This window comes from Antechinus flavipes, chromosome X, assembly GCF_016432865.1.
Source record: "Antechinus flavipes isolate AdamAnt ecotype Samford, QLD, Australia chromosome X, AdamAnt_v2, whole genome shotgun sequence".
Taxonomy (NCBI): Eukaryota; Metazoa; Chordata; class Mammalia; order Dasyuromorphia; family Dasyuridae; genus Antechinus; species Antechinus flavipes.
The window spans coordinates 83,341,559-83,359,616 of record NC_067404.1 but is presented as its reverse complement, the minus strand read 5'-3'; the positions used below and the strand labels follow the sequence as shown (position 1 = coordinate 83,359,616).

General features: G+C 54.4%; 3 protein-coding genes across 8 annotated transcripts in view; 2 read left to right on the top strand and 1 right to left on the bottom strand.

Moving 5' to 3' along the window:
• Positions 1-1,083: 1,083 nt before the first annotated feature.
• On the top strand, positions 1,084-5,576 carry RAB41 (RAB41, member RAS oncogene family). Of its 4 annotated transcripts, none has more exons than XM_051968411.1 (8): positions 1,084-1,560; positions 1,767-1,825; positions 2,569-2,622; positions 3,593-3,698; positions 3,809-3,920; positions 4,242-4,335; positions 4,638-4,704; positions 5,117-5,576. In XM_051968411.1, exons 1-8 carry the CDS (start codon positions 1,395-1,397, stop codon positions 5,182-5,184), a joined length of 726 nt encoding a protein of 241 aa, XP_051824371.1. In that variant the 5' UTR covers positions 1,084-1,394; the 3' UTR covers positions 5,185-5,576. The 4 variants fall into 4 exon arrangements, with proteins under 4 accessions (XP_051824371.1, XP_051824369.1, XP_051824368.1 ...); XM_051968408.1 differs by having other exon boundaries at positions 1,253-1,542; XM_051968409.1 differs by lacking the exon at positions 2,569-2,622 and having other exon boundaries at positions 1,249-1,560.
• Positions 5,577-6,970: 1,394 nt separating this feature from the next.
• PDZD11 (PDZ domain containing 11) lies at positions 6,971-10,435 on the bottom strand. Of its 3 annotated transcripts, none has more exons than XM_051969270.1 (7): positions 10,313-10,435; positions 9,149-9,248; positions 8,342-8,425; positions 8,011-8,067; positions 7,661-7,759; positions 7,453-7,530; positions 6,971-7,285 (listed from the first exon to the last, which is right to left on the bottom strand). In XM_051969270.1, the coding sequence occupies exons 2-6, from the start codon at positions 9,233-9,235 to the stop codon at positions 7,498-7,500; spliced, it is 360 nt and encodes a 119-aa protein (XP_051825230.1). In that variant the 5' UTR covers positions 9,236-9,248; positions 10,313-10,435; the 3' UTR covers positions 6,971-7,285; positions 7,453-7,497. The 3 variants fall into 3 exon arrangements, with proteins under 3 accessions (XP_051825230.1, XP_051825229.1, XP_051825228.1); XM_051969269.1 differs by having other exon boundaries at positions 7,453-7,513; positions 10,313-10,430; XM_051969268.1 differs by lacking the exon at positions 10,313-10,435 and having other exon boundaries at positions 7,453-7,513; positions 9,149-9,267.
• Positions 10,436-10,630: 195 nt separating this feature from the next.
• The window catches only part of KIF4A (kinesin family member 4A), a 78,521-nt gene continuing 71,093 nt past the window's right edge, over positions 10,631-18,058 (top strand). The window contains exon 1 of the mRNA XM_051969267.1: positions 10,631-10,678. The gene's annotated coding sequence lies outside the window, so the exon portion shown is untranslated. The remainder of the gene's footprint in view (positions 10,679-18,058) is intronic.

The window sequence follows — 18,058 nt, the reverse complement described above, 5'->3', positions numbered from 1 at the left end:
ATATCTGGGAAGTGGGGTTTGGGGAAATGGGTGGCCTGGCTCCTGGTCCTTAATGGTCATTAAGTGTGAAGTAAGGGGCGGGGGATTTTCATTAGGGAATCGAGTATTCCTGAAAATTCGAGTGGAGCTTGGGGTCAGAACTGGGGGAGCGAGGCCGTGGCCCCCTAGCTGCCTTGCCCTCCGCAGCAGCCCGACTCCCGCCGGGGGGCTCTGACCTGTGGTCCATCCAACGGAAGCCAGCTCGGGGAAGCCAGCCGAAGCCCTTCCTAGGGCAATCCTAGAGGGCCCAGCAAAGAGCAGATGGGGGGAACGAGGTCCCGATAGGGGGAACGAGGTCCCGAGGGGGGGAACGAGGTCCCGATGGGCTTCCTGATAAGGAGTGTCACCCCACGGTGGAATGGGGAGCCTCGGGAAAGAGCGGGTTCCCCTTTGTTGGAGAAAGTCAGGGAGAGACTGAATGGTGACTGGAAAAGGGATTTCGGTCACATACTAGTGGGCTTTGCTGCTTCGGAGGCCCTTCTCCCTGAGATTCTGGGGGACAAATGTTCAGGGCCTTGGAACCGGAGGCTCCAACCTGCCTCGAACCCTTCCTGCCCCTCCGCGCCTCCCCAGCTTGAACCTCCGGTGTCCCCCTCTAGGGGTTGCAGAGGGTTGGTCTGCTGGTCCATGTTGGTCAAGGGGTCCGAGGAAGCAGAAGCAGTCCGATTTCCTCCACCCTAGCCAGTGCTGGGGAGAGGGACTCTGGGAGGCTGGGAGGCTGGGTGGCACCGGCACCAGAGCCTTAGAGACAGTCTGGTGCAAGCAGGAGGAGAGTGAGAGTAGATGGGGAGGGGAGGGAGGAGGCAGAAGCCCGCGGGACCGCGCCGGGACGGTTGGCAGGCACCGGGAGTCTCAAGTCTTAGCTTCTCGTCCCCTCCCCTAAATTAGAGCCCTTGCCTCGCTTTCCCTTGGAGGGGCCCCGCAAGAGGTCCCCAGGACCCTGGCCGGCTTTACAGCGAGCGTCCCATTGAATTCAGGGGCTGGGAGAGCCGGGAGCCCGATCCCTCGGGGGCAAAGGGAGAAAGTGAGTCCGGGATCCGGGAAGGCTCGGGGGAGCCCTGAACGATGCACCTGGCGGCCGGCAGCGGCCGACCACCTCCACGAGTGACTGGGGGCCAGAGCGGGGAGCGGGGGGCTGGCGGGCCCCCAAGCACCAGCCTCCAGCCCTCTACTCTTCCCCGGGGGCGGGACAGTTTGACCGGCACACTCCTCCCCCCAGGCAAAGGCTGGCACGTGCCGGGCGTCCGCAGGGGGCGTGGCCAAGGCCACCCGCCGGGCTCCCTAGCCTTCATTCCATCCCTAACCCCGGTCCCTCTAAGTTGCCACCCGACCAGCAGAGACTGCCGGGGCTCAAGATGGCCCAGCTCCCCGCCTCGGAGAGGTCTGGGATCACGGTGCAGCCGGGCCGGATGTACCGAGACGCGGCCACCAGAACCGAAGACTTCTATGACTTCGGCTTGGCGTCGCGCAAGTTCAAGATGGTCTTCCTGGGGGAGCAGAGCGGTTCGCTGCGGGCGCCGGGTGGGGAGCTTGACGGCCGGGAGGGGCGGGCTGAGGGCAGGGAGGATCGGGACTGGCGGCGAGGGCCCGGACGGCCGGCGCTGGCAGGGGGCGCCACGGCGGGAAGGGCAGGGGCCGGGAAGGAGAGGGGCGAAGAGGAAGGGAGCCGCACGGGGGAGAGTCGCGGTCTCCCTCACACGCAGCGCCACTGCTCCTCTCGCCCACAGTGGGGAAGACTTCACTCATCACCCGATTCGTGTACGACAGCTTCGACAACAACTACCAGGTGAGAGAGGATCCGCTCAGAAGCTGGGCAGCCCCCACCCAGCCCTTCAAGGCAGCAACGGGACTGGGAGACTTCCAGACATTAGCAGCTTGTTGGCCCTCCTCTTTGGTTTGGGGGGAGAGGTCACTTAATAACTGAGTTCCAACACCTTTCTATGTCTGTCTGTCTGTCTGTCTGTCTCTCTCTCTCTCTCTTTCTGTCTCTCTGTCTATCTCTCTGTCTCTCTCTGTGTGTCTCTCTCTTTCTCTCTCTTTCTGCCTCTCTCTCTGTCTCTCTCTCTTTCTCTCTGTCTCTCTCTTTCTGTCCCTGTCTCTCTCTCTGTCTCTCTCCGTCTCTGTCTCTGTCTCTCTATCTCTCTGTCTCTCTTTCTGTCTCTCTCTTTCTCTCTCTCTGTCTCTGTCTCTCTGTGTGTCTCTTTCTCTCTGTCTCTCTCTGTCTCTGTCTCTCTATCTCTCTGTCTCTCTTTCTGTCTCTCTCTTTCTCTCTCTCTGTCTCTGTCTCTCTGTGTGTCTCTTTCTCTCTGTCTCTCTCTGTCTCTGTCTCTCTATCTCTGTGTCTCTCTCTTTCTCTCTGTCTCTCTTTCTGTCTCTCTCTGTCTCTGTCTCTCTATCTCTCTCTGTCTCTCTCTTTCTCTCTCTCTCTGTCTCTCTCTCTCTCTCCCCCCTCCCTCCTTCCCTCCCTTTTTCCTCCCTCACTCTTTGCCTCTGTATCCCTGTCTCTCTTCCCCCCCCCCTCTCTTTCAGGCAACTATTGGGATCGATTTCTTGTCTAAGACCATGTACCTAGAGGATCGTTCAGTAAGTGATCAACAGTTTAAGAGAGAGACTAATATAAGACTGTCCTGTTCTCCAGGCCAACTCTTTCATGATAAAATTTAAAAAAAAAAAAAAAAAAGGTCCGGAGGGGGAAGGAATTGCCCAGTGCCACAAAGCACAGCAGGCTTTCTGATTCTAAATGCAGTCTACTTTCCATCAGAGGATACGTAGCCTCAAACTTTCCACTTTCCCCTTTCCCCCTCTCCATGGCCATGAGCTTGCAGACTTCTCCATTTCTAAGGTTTATGAACAGCATTTTAACGCAGGCCGTCCATACAGAGTCTGCCACATTTGTTCATTTCTCTCGTACCCTGGATCTCGAGCTTTGGTCAGAGATACCTGCTGCAGAGATTCCCACCACCACGCAGACAGTGTGCCTTCTCGGCTGCATCCTGTTCAAACCAAAGCTTTTAAGCTTGTGCCTGGAGTTGTCTGGCTTTCCTTTTTTGATCACCTGCATCTCTTTCTCGGTTAAGAATTCTTCTCCAAACCACAGTTGTACAAGACACCTCCTTCCATTCTCTTCTAATTTTAAAATGCCATGACCTGTTAAGCTCAGGTCGGGTATTCATTTGGAGTTTTTTGAGCTACTGCTCAAAACTTAATTTCTGCCAAATTGCTTTCCAGTTTTTCCAGCCATTCTCGTTGAACACAGAACCGTTCTCCCAGTAGTCTGTGTTCTCTGGTCTATCAAATACTAGGTGAAATGACTTCTGGACCTGGCTCATCTAGTGTGTTCCACTGATCTGTCTTTTCATTTTTAACCAGCACCAAATCGTTTTTATTGCTAGTCTCCATTTAAGTTGGAGATCTGGCACGAAAAGACCCTTCATCCCTACTTTGTTCATTATTTCCCTTGAGATCCTAGATCTTTTGTTCCTCCAAATCAATGTTGGTTCTGTCTAGTCGTGTAAGGTGGGTAATTAACCTTTGGGGAGTTTGTCTTCCCCAGATCAGGCTGCAGCTATGGGATACCGCCGGCCAGGAGCGTTTCCGAAGCCTCATTCCCAGCTACATCCGGGATTCCACTGTTGCTGTTATTGTTTATGATATTACAAGTGGGTATTCTGGGATTTTGTGAGTTCCCGGAAAGTGGGGAAAGGGATAAGGGTAAGAACCTTCTGAGATTCTTAGACCCCCTCCCCCCACCAATACCTTTTCTCTATAGACGTTAACACCTTCTACCAGACAACCAGGTGGATCCGTGACGTCCGGACAGAGCGAGGTGGGGATATCATCATCATGTTGGTGGGGAACAAGAATGACCTGGGCCAGAAGAGGTGAGAGGCTCAAGGGCTGTGTCTTGGGGTAGACTTAGGGCCTCCTGTGGGTCACCTAGTACCTGAGCTCTAGACAGGCCTGTATGATGGGAGGGGGGAGTTGCCAGGATGTGGGAGCCAGAGTCTTGGGGCTGCCACTTCTGGGGTTCTTGGCCCAAGCTGAACAGTGGGCAGAACTGGTCTAGGTGGCTGTCTTAGACTTCTGCTGAGCTGAATATCGGGCCCTCTATTAGTGACTCTCTCGGGGGAAAAATGGTTTCTGGGGCAAAAGAGGTCTTTTATACCTCTGCGTCGGAACTCATCCCTCTCTGGTCTATCCAGGGAAGTTTCATCAGAGGAGGGAAAACAAAAAGCCAAGGAACTGAATGTCATGTTTATCGAGACTAGTGCCAAAACTGGGTACAATGTCAAGCAGGTAACACTTGCTTCTCCTTCCCTTAATGGCAGCCCCATTCCAATCCACCCTTGGCTAATTGATGTTTTACTGTCTTGGAGAAAAGGAGAGAGCTCAGTTGACTATTCTGTCCCTGCTGGAAACCCTTACACTATTATGAGGGAGATGAGGACTGCCCTTTGTCCACATACTGGCCCGGAGATCCCATTCCTCCCTCTCCTCTGTGTCATTCCCGACAGTCCTCCCAAAACAAATCACAATCAACTTGTATTTATATGTGGACATGTATGTATGTAGTATTATGTATGTTTGCACATCCCTAGCTCTTCCGGCGAGTGGCTTCTGTACTGCCTTTCATGAATAGTGTCCCAGAGGAAAGCAGTGGCGAACGTATCCTGTTTCCCAGCCCAGTTGGGGGGGGGGGTTGGGAGGGGGGCAGGCATATAAGGTAACTTGGTTGGGGGTCGGGAGCTGAAAAGATCGCACTTTTGGCACCTGGGGAGGAGAAGAAAACAGAACTGAGCCCAAGGACTTGCCTGTCTGGCTCCCCTCACACCCTGATCTCCTTCCAACATGCCCTGCCCCTGAGAGATAGACACAGAGACAGAAAGAGACAAGGAGACAGAGACAGAAAGGACAAAATTCGGAGACAGAAGGTCCAGTTTACTTCACTGAGCCTCACCTCCACTTCCCCCCACTTCGCCGGACAGCCCCGATCCCCTGGCCCAGGAGTTCCCTCCATCCTCTGCCCCACTCCCACCCTCACCCCACTGCTCAGGAACTTCCTTAACTCCCTCCCCAGTGGTGGAGATCACTCTGGAGAAGGCGAGTGAGCCCGCTGCTGAGGGCGGCGGCGGCTGCTCCTGCTAAGAAGCCAGCCCCACTCGGGGGAGCCCGTTATCCCCACCTCACAGTGGGCGGGCTCTACTTAGTGGATTTGAACCTCGCGCTCCTAGTTTTGCTGCCCCCTCCGAGGTTCCTTCCATCATCTCAGTCTGTCCCTCGCCTCTCTTTCCCGGGTGCTGCCCCCGCAGTCCGGCTCAGCCGGAACCCACGGAGACAGACAGCTCGACCCCAGAGGAGGCCGGGGTGTGACACTGGATTTTCTGGAGGCCGAGCCTTTCCCAGCGCGGTCCTGATGGCCTCCAGCCTTCCCTCCTCATCGGGGTGGGAAGGTCTCGATCAGCCCTCAGCCTCAAGCTGCCCGGCTCGCCCGCGTCTTCTCTGTTCCATTCGCTTCTTTAATAAATGGCTTAGCATCGCCCCCGGCCCCCCGCGTGTCCCTGTTCCCCTCCGGGCCGCCCATCCCCTCCTTTCTGAAAGCCTCGCCCCCTGGGCCCGACGGCCGAGGAAGCTCGGAGGGGCCCCTCGCCAGCCCCCCTACCTACGGTCGGTTGGGTGGGAACCTCACAGGTGTCCCTGAGGGGGCGGGGGGGCAGTAGAAGGGGCGCGGAGCGAGCAAAGTCCGGAGGTCCCGAAGTAAACAAACCCGCCCCTCCCGGCAATCCCGTGACTTTTAGAGCGGCCAATCACGAGAGAGCCGCGGAAATGGACCTCTCCGTGTGACCAATAGAAGCGAGCCGTCGAGGCTCAGCCAATCGGCTCCCGCCGTGGGGCTCGAGCCCACATCCCACAAGTCTCTTCTCTGGCCCAACCGCAATTTGCGAACCGAGATTGCCTAACCCTAAAAGCCTGACGGTGACAGTCTGGGCTGCAACAGGGCAGGGATCCCGCTCTGCCCCCATGCTCATCCGGCCTCTCGGCCTTGAACGCCAGTCGTCTCATATCCCCCCCGGCCTGACCCGATCGGCCAAGGCCTCTGACTGCCTGCACCCCGCCTAGCCAGACCCCTCCCACTGTCCAAAAGAGTAGGGGCTTGGGAAGCCACTCCATTGCAGGAACAAATACGGTTCACACTTCAGAGGTGGAGGTGGAGGTGGAGGGGAGAAAGAGGATGGCAGACCCAGAAAGAGGGTAGGCGTTAAGCAGCTTAATTTCAGCTCTTGGGGAAGCAAAGGGAAGGAAACAGAAGTGAGGCAGAATAGGCCTGGGGAAGGCTGGGAGCTAAGAGGATGGGGTCACCCTCATTCAGGCGAAGTTTCCATCACACATGGCCACCACAATGGTTTTCTTTGGCTTTAGAGCTCTAGAATGACCCCCCCATACCATCCCATTTACCTCCTGGCCAGACAACAGGTCGACCAGAAGGCCTTTAGCAACACTGGTTTGTTTATTTGCCCCGGAATTGTTAGTTCGGGCATGGGATTAGCACCTGCTCTTCTCAGCTCTGCTTTGGTCTCAGATCCCAAACTTAGGGGTACCCTGTTATCCTTTCCCTTCCACACTCTCCCTTTTGTACAGGTTCATGCCCCAGATGGGTGGCAAACCAGGTTTTTGTATAGCTGGCTTCAGCTATGAGTGCCGAAAACAAGGGAAGCAGGCCTCGGGGTGGGAGAGATGGCAGACGAGGCTGCCCTGATTTGGGGAAACCAGAGCCGAGGCTTATGCTAACCACAAGAGAAGCCCTTAAGCACAGTGCCCGTGGCGGAAGTGGGCGCTACTTGCCACCTCATTGCCTGTTACAAAGATTTTCACAGCCCGCCCTCTCCCTGACTTGAATGTGGCGCTTGCCCAATCCAAATGATAAAGCCACATCAACAGTAATCCAGATTTTCCTTTTATTTATCAGGGGAGAGGGGGAATGAGGTTTTCATTGGGCTCCCTGTCACAGATCAATGCTGGCAGAGAGGAAGGGGATTCTCCCTAGAAAGGTTCCCTTGCCTTTACTAGGCCTGACGTCCACCCAGAAAATGAGAGAAAGTGCAGTGTAGTTCAGGGCAGTGCAGGCTGAGGTCTGGTTCAGCGCAAGATTTCCTGGGTGCTTTCTAAGTCCGGTATTCCAGGGAGATTCTACATGCAGGGGAAGGGTGCAGCTCCTAGTGTACAGTCCTCTCCTTCTGGCGATGATAATCTGGGGATGAGAAAAATCCACAGAAGAAAGGGTACAGCTCTCTCGTGGCAGAAAGCCTGCCTCCCTCTCTGCTCCCAGTTTCTGCTGCTAAAGTATCTTACAACCCAGGGCCCTTGGCAATTACAAATAGAACTGTGACTATCAGGGCCCTTCACTCAGAAACATACTGTAGGGGAAGAAGCGGACACGCATGCTGATCTCTCGGGCTGTCTTCAGGATCTCCACAGCCTGAAAGGCAGAAGGAGCTAGGAAAAAGCAGAAACACAGACCCCTGGCACCCCCAATACAGGCCCCAAGACCCCCAACACTGGCTGCGTGTCACACTTTCCTGGGTTGCCCAATCTGACCCATCCACAGGGCTGGGGACTCTTTCACCTTGCTGTGCTCAATATCTTGGAAATCCACTTCATTTACAGCTAGAACCTGGTCTCCTTCCTGTAGTCCTGCCCGATGGGCATCTGAGTCAGGAATCACCTGTCAGGAATATGAAGGACACATGGAAGGGTTGTAGGAAAACGGCTTTGTAGGGAAGCCTGTATGAACCAGACAGGGGGCAGCTGATCTGGCAGTCAGGGGGGTGGAACTAAGATAAGGGTCTGCCAAGAATAAAGAATCGCTTTGTGAACTCTAGAGCATCCATCTCCTAACACCAGGCCAACTAGGGCTCTACTTGTAGACGAGCCAGTCAAATATAATGCAGGATGTTCCCTTGTTCACTGACCCACCTTGGAGATGAAGATACCCAGCTGGGAGGCCTTTCCCCCACGGATGTTAAATCCCAACTGTAAGAGAAGGACACGGTGAAGGAGATTCAGCAGAGAAGGCACATGGACAAGAGCATCTAGTCCCACAAAGGATAACACTAAAGCTGACTTGGCTCTTCTAAAGAGAGAAATGAAAATCGGTGGTGGCATTTCAGCACTCCCAGGATTGTGGGGGGAAACGGGGTCTGCCTCGGATTACTATTCTACTTCAACCCTAGGCTAAGCTCTAAGCAAATGCCCTCGGCAAGGTCAACTCAACCTGGTATAAGAAAAGGACGCTCCGCAGGCTTACCTGGGCTCCTGGGGGCTTCTTCAGCATGATGGTCCGAGGCAGAAACTGGGTCAATTCATTGTTGTAGTCTGGGTGGTAGACCCTCTGCAATACATAGCCCACCCCCAGGAATCACATTCCCTTTCCAGAGGTCCTCCCTCTGTTTTACTTTCAGCTCATTCTGGAGCCAGGACAAGAAAGAGTAGTCATGGACTTGGCACAAGGAGGCCCACCAATATCACCCAGCTGAGTCTTCTCCTCCTGATGAAATGAAAACCATTGGGCTCTACGTGTTTAGAATGCCCTAGAAGGGACAGGTTGGGCAGGAATTAGAGTACAGTAAATTGGAGTTGTTAGGGTAGCTAGGTGATAGAGCACTGGGCTTCCTAGTTCAAATCCAGCCTCAAACACTAACCGTATGACCTTGGGCAAGTCGCTTCACCCTGTTTGCCTCAGTTTCCTCATCTGTAAAATGAGCCGGAGAAGGAAATGGCAAACCACTTCAGTATCTTTGCCAAGAAAATCCCAAACGGGGTCATGAAGAGTGGGACACAACTGAAATGACTTAACAACAAATAATTGTTTAGAAGGGTCTCCCCAAGGGAGGGACACACTGAGACTTGCAATTCCACTTCAAAGGTACCAGGGACAGAGCTGAATGTCAAAAGGCCTTTAGAGAAGGTTCCTAGGCAGGACAGTGAGGCAGAATTGTTTCATTCTAAGCCTTCCCCTACAATCAGTCACTGAGTCCAGGCATCAAACCCGAGTCACGACAGCCTCCCCATTTCCCCACTGGCCCCACACAAGAAGAAGGGGATAACAACACACCTCATGAGGAGGAATCCAGGCTGGGGGATTCTCATAGGGTGGCAAGAAGACCACCGGGTAATCATCATAAGGAATCTGGCCTTCCATTTCTGGGGAGGGGCTGAGGAGAACAAACATAAACTGGCATTCAGCTGAGAGGGCTGAGTCAAACCAGCACACAATTGACTGAGAGAGTGAGTGCTAGTTCTGGACCAGAGTTCTAATTCCATTTTGGAGAAAATCACTACATCTCTCTGGGTCTTTGATGTTTCCTCTGGAAAATAAGGATAACCTTTCCGGCAGCTAGGTGGCGCAGTGGATAGAGCATCAGCCCCAAAGCCAAGAGGACCGGAGTTCCAATCTGTTCTCACACACTTAACACTGCCTAGCTGTGTGACCCTGGGCAAGTCACTTAACCCCAATGATCTCAGCAAATAAAGAAAGAAATGAATGAATGGATAAATAAATTGCAGGCCCTTTCAACTCTTGCTCTAAAATTCTGTAGTTCAATCAGAACATTCATCAGAATGTTGCCAAGGTGATCTGAGCCAAACCCTCCCTCCCCGATCAATTTCCACACATTATCCTCATCCATCTAATGCCGGCTGGACAAAAATGAGTTAATATTTGCATGCACCTCGATGGCAAAATGGATAGAGTGGTTGGGCAGGAAATCAAGAACACCTGAATTCAAAGTCAGCCTCAGAAAATTATTAGCTGATGGACCTTGTACCGCCATCTGCCTCAATTTCCTCATCTGTAAAATGGGAATCATAATTGCACCTACTTCAGAGGGTTGCTGTATCAAATATTTGTAAAGAGCTTTGCACCTACTAGGAGCTAACTAAAAGATGATTCCCTTTCCTTCAGGTCATTAAGACGAGCCAGTGAGCACTAAGAGAAAACGTAACTTGCCCAGGATCCCAAACTAGGTGTGAGAGACAGCGCATGAACCCAGTTTTTCCAGGTTCGCCAAGCCTCCTCCTCAGCATTTAGGGGGCAAGGACGCGCAGGCGCAGGCGCAGAGCAGCTCGGAGGAGGCAGGGCAGAAGCCCTTGGCCAGGGCGAGCCAACCTTCTCGGGCAATAGGCTTTGCGTTCCCGAGGCGGCCCCCAGCCCATTGACAGTTGGCCGCGCCCTCGTGCCCCTGTCCCCGGGACAGCTCCCCGCGGGGCAGCGCCTCACCTGGACTGGGGCTCCGGCGCCACCGCCAGCTTGGACTTTCGGGCGCCCGTGCCGGAGACTGAGAGCCGGAAGCGGAAGCAAAGAGGACCCCAGCAGGCGGGGAGCTCGGGAGAGCCCAGCCCAGCCGCGGTGTCTCCCTGGGCGGGGCGGGATGCAGAGGGGGCGGGGCGAGAGCCGGGTCGCTTTGCGCCTGCGCCCCGGGACTCGCCTCTGTCCCGGAGGCCCCGCCTCCTTTCTTCCGCTCGCTGATTGGCCGGTGTCTCCCAGGCTGATTTGAAACTTGGCGGTTAAAAGGTACGGCGGGGTGTGCGGGTTCCAGGAGGCATCGGGAGGGATCTCTGCAGCCGGGAGTCCAGAGGCCTGCGGGTGAGCCGCTGGCAGCGGGGGGGGTGTGGAAAGTGGGTTGTGCGGCAGGGGGTCACGGAGACCTAGCGGCGCCGAGGGGAGGGGCGCGGCGCGGCGCGGGAGGACCTAGTCAAAACGAGGCCCTGCGCCCGCCGAGGGGTGCTTGAGGCTTTGGGGGGAGGAGGCTCTGGAAATTGCGGCTCTCTGGAGGAGGCTGTGGAGTTGGGGGTTGAAGAGTCTGAGGAGATTGTGAAGGTGAGGAGACTGCAGAGATATTGACGTCAAGAGTCCGAAGGGGGGAGGAGGGAGCAGTGGGGGAGGGACAGGAGTAGATTTGGGAGGTGAATAGGCTGAGCTGGAGTCAAGAAGTCAGAAACTTTGGAAGTCAGAACTCTGCAGAGATTGGGGGGAGGGGAGGCAGTTGACAATATGCTGACGTTGTGAAGGGCCTGAGAAAGCTGAGGTGATTGGGGGGGCCGGAGGCCGAGGGATGTTAATGTAGTGGAGGCTGAGGAGATTGGGGATAGAAAATGGGGAAATTGGAGGTTGGAGGCCGAGGGGGTGTTGGTGCTGTGGAGGCTGAGGAGATCGGGGAGGGTGGGGGTCAAGGGGATATTGATATTTTGGAGGCTGAGGAGATGGGGGCTAGGGCTGAGGATGTTGGTGCTGTGGAAACAGAGTAGGAGGGCGGAGGCTGAGGGGATAGGGGATCTTGGTATTGCTGACAGGTGAGGAGATTGAGTGGGATGGAGGCTGAAGGGATATTAATATTCCTGAATGTGAAGAGACTGGGTGGAATCGAGGCCGAGGGCATGTTGGTATTGGTAACACTGAGGAGATTGAGTTGGGCGGAAACTGAGGGGATGTTAGTTTTCTCCAAGATGAGGAAAGTGGGGAGACAGAAGCCAAAGGGATGTTGGTGCTGTGGAAGCTGAAGAGATGGGAGAGTGGAGGACAGGGGCATGTTGGTATTGCTAACAGGTGGGGCAGTTGAGTGGGATGGAGGCTAAGGGGATGTTCGTATTCCCGAAGATGAGGAAATTGGAGGGAGGGGTGAAGGACTGTGAGGAAATTGGATGGATGGAGGCCAAGGACTTGTTGGTATTGGTAACACTGAGGAAATTGGGTGAGTGGGGAAAGCCGAGGGGATGTTGGTATTCTGGAAGGTGAAGAGATTGGATGGGTAGGATGCAAGAGATGCTGAAGAGAGGGGGAGGAGGCAGCCGGAGGCAGAACGGATGTTAATATTCCCGAAGATGAGGAAAGTGGGCGGTAGGGGTCACAAGGCGGAGGGGATGTGATATTATTGATGGTGAGGAGATTGGGTGGGATGGACGCCAAAAGGATGTTGGTATTGGTAACTGAGGAGATTAGGAGGGCGGAAGCCAGGGACCATGAGATTGGGGGGGGGGGGGCAAGGGGATGTTGGTATTCCCGAAGGGGAACATAAAGAGACTGGGTGGGTCAGAGGATGAGAGGCGCCTAGGAGATATTAGCATTCCCAGAGATGAGGAAATTGGGGGGGGGGGGCAGAGGCCGAGGGACTGAGGAGATGAGGGGTGAGGGCCTAGGGGATGTTGGTATTCTGGAAGGGGAACGTGAAGGGATTGGGTGGGTTGGAGGCCGAAAGGTACACTGAGGAGATCGGCAGGATGGAGGCTGAGGGGATGTTTATATTTCCAAAGGTGAGGAAAGTGGGGTGGGAGGCGGAAGCAGGAGGCTGAGGGGATGTTGGTATCCAGCAAAGTGGGCGGAGCCAAGGGACTATGAAGAGATGGGGGGCGGGGGCTGAGGGGATGTTGCTATTCCGGAAGGGGAATGTGAAGAGATTGGTTTGTGTGGAGATCAAGGTGGTGCTGAGGAGCTTGTTGAAATGGAGGCCAAGAAGAAGTTAGTATTCCCGAAGGTGAGGAAATTGGAAGGAGATGGAGGCCGAGGGGATGTTGGTATTTCGGAAGGTGAAGAGATTGGGTGGTATGGAGGCCAAGGGAATAAAGTTGAGGAAATTGGGGGGCGAGGACCGTGTGGTTGTTGGTATTGGTAACACTGAGGAGATTGGGTGGGGTGGAAGCCGAGGGACTGTGTGGGAAATGGGGAGGGGGGTGCTGAAGGGATGTTGGTATTTCGGAAGGTGAAGAGATTGGGTGGTATGGAGACCGAGGGAATAAAGTTGAGAAAATTGGGGGGTGAGGACCGTGTGGTTGTTGGTATTGGTAACACTGAGGAGATTGGGCGGGGCGGAAGCCGAGGGACAGTAAGGAGATTGGGCGAAGGGGGTGCTGAAGGGATGTTGCTATTCCGGAAGGGGAACATGATAAGATTGGTTTGGGTGGAGGCCAAGGGGGCGCTGAGGAGCTTGTTGAAATGGAGGCCAAGAAGAAGTTAGTATTCCCGAAGGTGAGGAAATTGGAAGGGGGCGGAGGCCGAGGGGATGTTGGTATGTCGGAAGGTGAAGAGATTAGGTGGTATGGAGGCCAAGGGAATAAAGTTGAGAAAATTGGGGGGCGAGGACCGTGTGGTTGTTGGTATTGGTAACACTGAGGAGATTGGGTTGGGCGGAAGCGGAGGGACTGTGAGAAAATGGGGGGGGGGGCGCGGCTGAAAAAATGTTGGTATTTCGGAAGGTGAAGAGATTGGGTGGTATGGAGGCTGAGGGAATAAAGTTGAGGAAATTGGGGGGCGAGGACCGTGTGGTGTTGGTATTGGTAATACTGAGGAAATTGGGTTGGGCGGAAGCCGAGGGACTGTGAGAAGATTGGGGGGGGGGGGCGGCTGAAGAGATGTTGGTATTTCGGAAGGTGAAGAGATTGGGTGGTATGGAGGCTGAGGGACTATTAGTATTCCTGAAGTTGAGGAAATTGGGGGGCAAAGACCGCATCGTTGTTGGCATTGGTAACATTGAGAAGATTGGGTGGGGTGGAAGCCGAGGGACAGTAAGGAGATTGGGGGGGGAGGGGTGCTGAAGGGATGTTGCTATTCCGGAAGGGGAACGTGAAGAGATTGGTTTGCTTGGAGGCCAAGGGGGCGCTGAGGAGCTTGTTGAAATGGAGGCCAAGAAGAAGTTAGTATTCCCGAAGGTGAGGAAATTGGAAGGGGGCGGAGGCCGAGGGGATGTTGGTATTTCGGAAGGTGAAGAGATTGGGTGGTATGGAGGCCAAGGGAATAAAGTTGAAGAAATTGGGGGGCGAGGACCGTGTGGTTGTTGGTATTGGTAACACTGAGGAGATTGAGTTGGGCGGAAGCCGAGGGACTGTGAGAAGATGGGGGGGGGGGCTGAAGAGATGTTGGTATTTCGGAAGGTGAAGAGATTGGGTGGTATGGAGGCCGAGGGAATATTAATATTTCTGAAGTTGAGGAAATTGGGAGGGCAAAGACCGCATGGTTGTTGGCATTGGTAACACAGAGGAGATTGGGTGGGGTGGTGGAAGCGAGGGACAGTAAGGAGATGGGGGGGAGGGGTGCTGAAGGGATGTTGCTATTCCGGAAGGGGAACATGATAAGATTGGTTTGGGTAGAGGCCAAGGGGGCGCTGAAGAGCTTGTTGAAATGGAGGCCAAGAAGAAGTTAGTATTCCCGAAGGTGAGGAAATTGGAAGGGGGCGGAGGCCGAGGGGATGTTGGTATTTCGGAAGGTGAAGAGATTGGGTGGTATGGAGGCCAAGGGAATAAAGTTGAAGAAATTGGGGGGCGAGGACCGTGTGGTTGTTGGTATTGGTAACACTGAGGAGATTGAGTTGGGCGGAAGCCGAGGGACTGTGAGAAGATGGGGGGGGGGGCTGAAGAGATGTTGGTATTTCGGAAGGTGAAGAGATTGGGTGGTATGGAGAGCCGAGGGAATATTAATATTTCTGAAGTTGAGGAAATTGGGAGGGCAAAGACCGCATGGTTGTTGGCATTGGTAACACAGAGGAGATTGGGTGGGGTGGAAGCCGAGGGACAGTAAGGAGATGGGGGGGAGGGGTGCTGAAGGGATGTTGCTATTCCGGAAGGGGAACATGATAAGATTGGTTTGGGTAGAGGCCAAGGGGGCGCTGAAGAGCTTGTTGAAATGGAGGCCAAGAAGAAGTTAGTATTCCCGAAGGTGAGGAAATTGGAAGGAGGCGGAGGCTGAGGGAATGTTGGTATTTCGGAAGGTGAAGAGATTGGGTGGTATGGAGACTGAGGGAATATCAGTATTCCCGAAGTTGAGGAAATTGGAGGGGCGAAGACCGCGTGGTTGTTGGTATTGGTAACACTGAGGAGATTGCGCGGGGCGGAAGGAAGCCAAGGGACTGTGAGGAGATGGCGGGCGGGGGGGGGGGGGGGGGGGGCGAGGACTGAAGGGATGTTGCTATTCCCGAAGGGAAATGTGATGAGATTGGTTTTGGTGGAGGCCAAGGGGGGCGCTGAGGAGCTTATTGAAATGGAGGCACAGATGTTAATATTCCCAAAGGTGAAGAGATTGGTTTTGGTGGAGGCCGAGGGAATATTAGTATTCCCGACGTTGAGGAAATTGGAGGGGCGAAGACCGCGTGGTTGTTGGTATTGGTAACACTGAGGAGATTGCGCGGGGCGGAAGCCAAGGGACTGTGAGGAGATGGCGGGCGAGGGGGGGGGGGGAACGAGGACTGAAGGGATGTTGCTATTCCCGAAGGGAAATGTGATGAGATTGGTTTTGGTGGAGGCCAAGGGGGGCGCTGAGGAGCTTATTGAAATGGAGGCACAGATATTAATATTCCCAAAGGTGAAGAGATTGGTTTTGGTGGAGGCCGAGGGAATATTAGTATTCCCGAAGTTGAGGAAATTGGAGGGGCGAAGACCGCGTGGTTGTTGGTATTGGTAACACTGAGGAGATTGCGCGGGCGGAAGCCAAGGGACTGTGAGGAGATGGCGGGCGAGGGGGACGAGGACTGAAGGGATGTTGCTATTCCAGAAGGGAAATGTGATGAGATTGGTTTTGGTGGAGGCCAAGGGGGGCGCTGAGGAGCTTATTGAAATGGAGGCACAGATGTTAATATTCCCAAAGGTGAAGAGATTGGTTTTGGTGGAGGCCGAGGGAATATTAGTATTCCCGAAGTTGAGGAAATTGGAGGGGCGAAGACCGCGTGGTTGTTGGTATTGGTAACACTGAGGAGATTGCGCGGGGCGGAAGCCAAGGGACTGTGAGGAGATGGGGGGGGGGGGTGGGGAAGGCTGAAGAGATGTTGGTATTTCGGAAGGTGAAGAGATTGGGTGGTATGGAGGCCGAGGGAATATTAGTATTCCCGAAGTTGAGGAAATTGGAGGGGCGAAGACCGCCTGGTTGTTGGTATTGGTAACACTGAGGAGATTGCGCGGGGCGGAAGCCAAGGGACTGTGAGGAGATGGGGGGGGGGGGGGGAAGGCTGAAGAGATGTTGGTATTTCGGAAGGTGAAGAGATTGGGTGGTATGGAGGCCGAGGGAATATTAGTATCCCGAAGTTGAGGAAATTGGAGGGGCGAAGACCGCGTGGTTGTTGGTATTGGTAACACTGAGGAGATTGCGCGGGCGGAAGCCAAGGGACTGTGAGGAGATGGCGGGCGAGGGGGACGAGGACTGAAGGGATGTTGCTATTCCAGAAGGGAAATGTGATGAGATTGGTTTTGGTGGAGGCCAAGGGGGGCGCTGAGGAGCTTATTGAAATGGAGGCACAGATGTTAATATTCCCAAAGGTGAAGAGATTGGTTTTGGTGGAGGCCGAGGGAATATTAGTATTCCCGAAGTTGAGGAAATTGGAGGGGCGAAGACCGCGTGGTTGTTGGTATTGGTAACACTGAGGAGATTGCGCGGGGCGGAAGCCAAGGGACTGTGAGGAGATGGGGGGGGGGGGTGGGGAAGGCTGAAGAGATGTTGGTATTTCGGAAGGTGAAGAGATTGGGTGGTATGGAGGCCGAGGGAATATTAGTATTCCCGAAGTTGAGGAAATTGGAGGGGCGAAGACCGCCTGGTTGTTGGTATTGGTAACACTGAGGAGATTGCGCGGGGCGGAAGCCAAGGGACTGTGAGGAGATGGGGGGGGGGGGAAGGCTGAAGAGATGTTGGTATTTCGGAAGGTGAAGAGATTGGGTGGTATGGAGGCCGAGGGAATATTAGTATTCCCGAAGTTGAGGAAATTGGAGGGGCGAAGACCGCGTGGTTGTTGGTATTGGTAACACTGAGGAGATTGCGCGGGGCGGAAGCCAAGGGACTGTGAGGAGATGGCGGGCGAGGGGGGGGGGGGGGGACGAGGACTGAAGGGATGTTGCTATTCCCGAAGGGAAATGTGATGAGATTGGTTTTGGTGGAGGCCAAGGGGGGCGCTGAGGAGCTTATTGAAATGGAGGCACAGATATTAATATTCCCAAAGGTGAAGAGATTGGTTTTGGTGGAGGCCGAGGGAATATTAGTATTCCCGAAATTGAGGAAATTGGGGGGCAAAGACCGCGTGGTTATTGGTATTGGTAACACTGAGGAGATTGGGTTGGGCGGAAGCCAAGGGACTGTGGGGAGATGGGGGGGTGGGGAAGGCTGAAGAGATGTTGGTATTTCGGAAGGTGAAGAGATTGGGTGGTATGGAGGCCGAGGGAATATCAGTATTCCCAAAGTTGAGGAAATTGGAGGGGCGAAGACCGCGTGGTTGTCGGTATTGGTAAGGTTGAGGATATTGAGTGGGGCAGAAGCCAGGGTATTTGTATTCTGGAAGGTGAAGAGATTGAGCAGGTGGAGGCGGAGGGGCGCTGAGGAGCTTGGCTGGATGGTGGCCATGGTTATGTTAGTATTCCCGAAGTTGAGGAAAGTGGGGAGTGGAGGCCGAGGGGATGTTAGTATTGTTAACTCTTAGTAGATTGGGGTGGGGCAGAAGCCTAGGAAGTGTGAGGGGTGGGGAGCAGAGCCTTGAGGGGTGGAGCTTGGGGGAGCTGAGGGGATGTTGGTGTTATGGAAGGTTAAGAGATTGGATGGGCAAAGACTGAGGGGCGGAGCTTGGCGGGATGGAGGCGGAGGGGATGTTGGTATTGGTAACTAAGGAGATTGGGCTGGGCGAAGGCCGAGGGGCACTGAGAAGCTTGCGGGATTGGAGGCTGAGGGTATGTTAATGTTCCTGAAGGTGAGGAAATTGGGGGGGGAGGCAGAGGCCAGAGGCGGGAGGCTGAGGGCATGTTGGTATTCTGGAAGGTAAAGAGATTGGGTGGGATGGAGGCCAAGAGACTTTGAGAAGATGGAGGGGGGAGCGGTGAAAAGATTTTTGGAAGGTGAAGAGGTTTGGGGTGTGAGGAGAGTGGGGGGCGAGTAGTCTGAGGAGATTGAAATGGTTATAAGAAAGCCAGAGAGATCTGGAGGTTGGAGAGGTTGAGGACATTGTGGCAGTTGGGTGGAAACTGAGGTAAGAAAACAGGATATTGGGGCTTTTGTGAGGAGGCTAAAGAG

Excerpts from the sequence above, each read along its gene's own strand:
- PDZD11 (XM_051969268.1), bottom strand. The coding sequence starts at position 9,265 with ATGTTTGTTCTCCTCAGCCCCTCCCCAGAAATGGAAGGCCAGATTCCT. Across the intron at positions 8,426-9,148 it reads CCTGGATTCCTCCTCATGAG|AGGGTCTACCACCCAGACTA; the intron begins GTGTGTTGTTAT and ends TATGTATTGCAG. Across the intron at positions 7,286-7,452 it reads TGTCCGCTTCTTCCCCTACA|ATTATCATCGCCAGAAGGAG; the intron begins GTATGTTTCTGA and ends TCTCATCCCCAG.
- RAB41 (XM_051968411.1), top strand. The coding sequence starts at position 1,395 with ATGGCCCAGCTCCCCGCCTCGGAGAGGTCTGGGATCACGGTGCAGCCG. Across the intron at positions 1,561-1,766 it reads CGGTTCGCTGCGGGCGCCGG|TGGGGAAGACTTCACTCATC; the intron begins GTGGGGAGCTTG and ends TCTCGCCCACAG. Across the intron at positions 4,705-5,116 it reads AGAGGAAAGCAGTGGCGAAC|TGGTGGAGATCACTCTGGAG; the intron begins GTATCCTGTTTC and ends CTCCCTCCCCAG.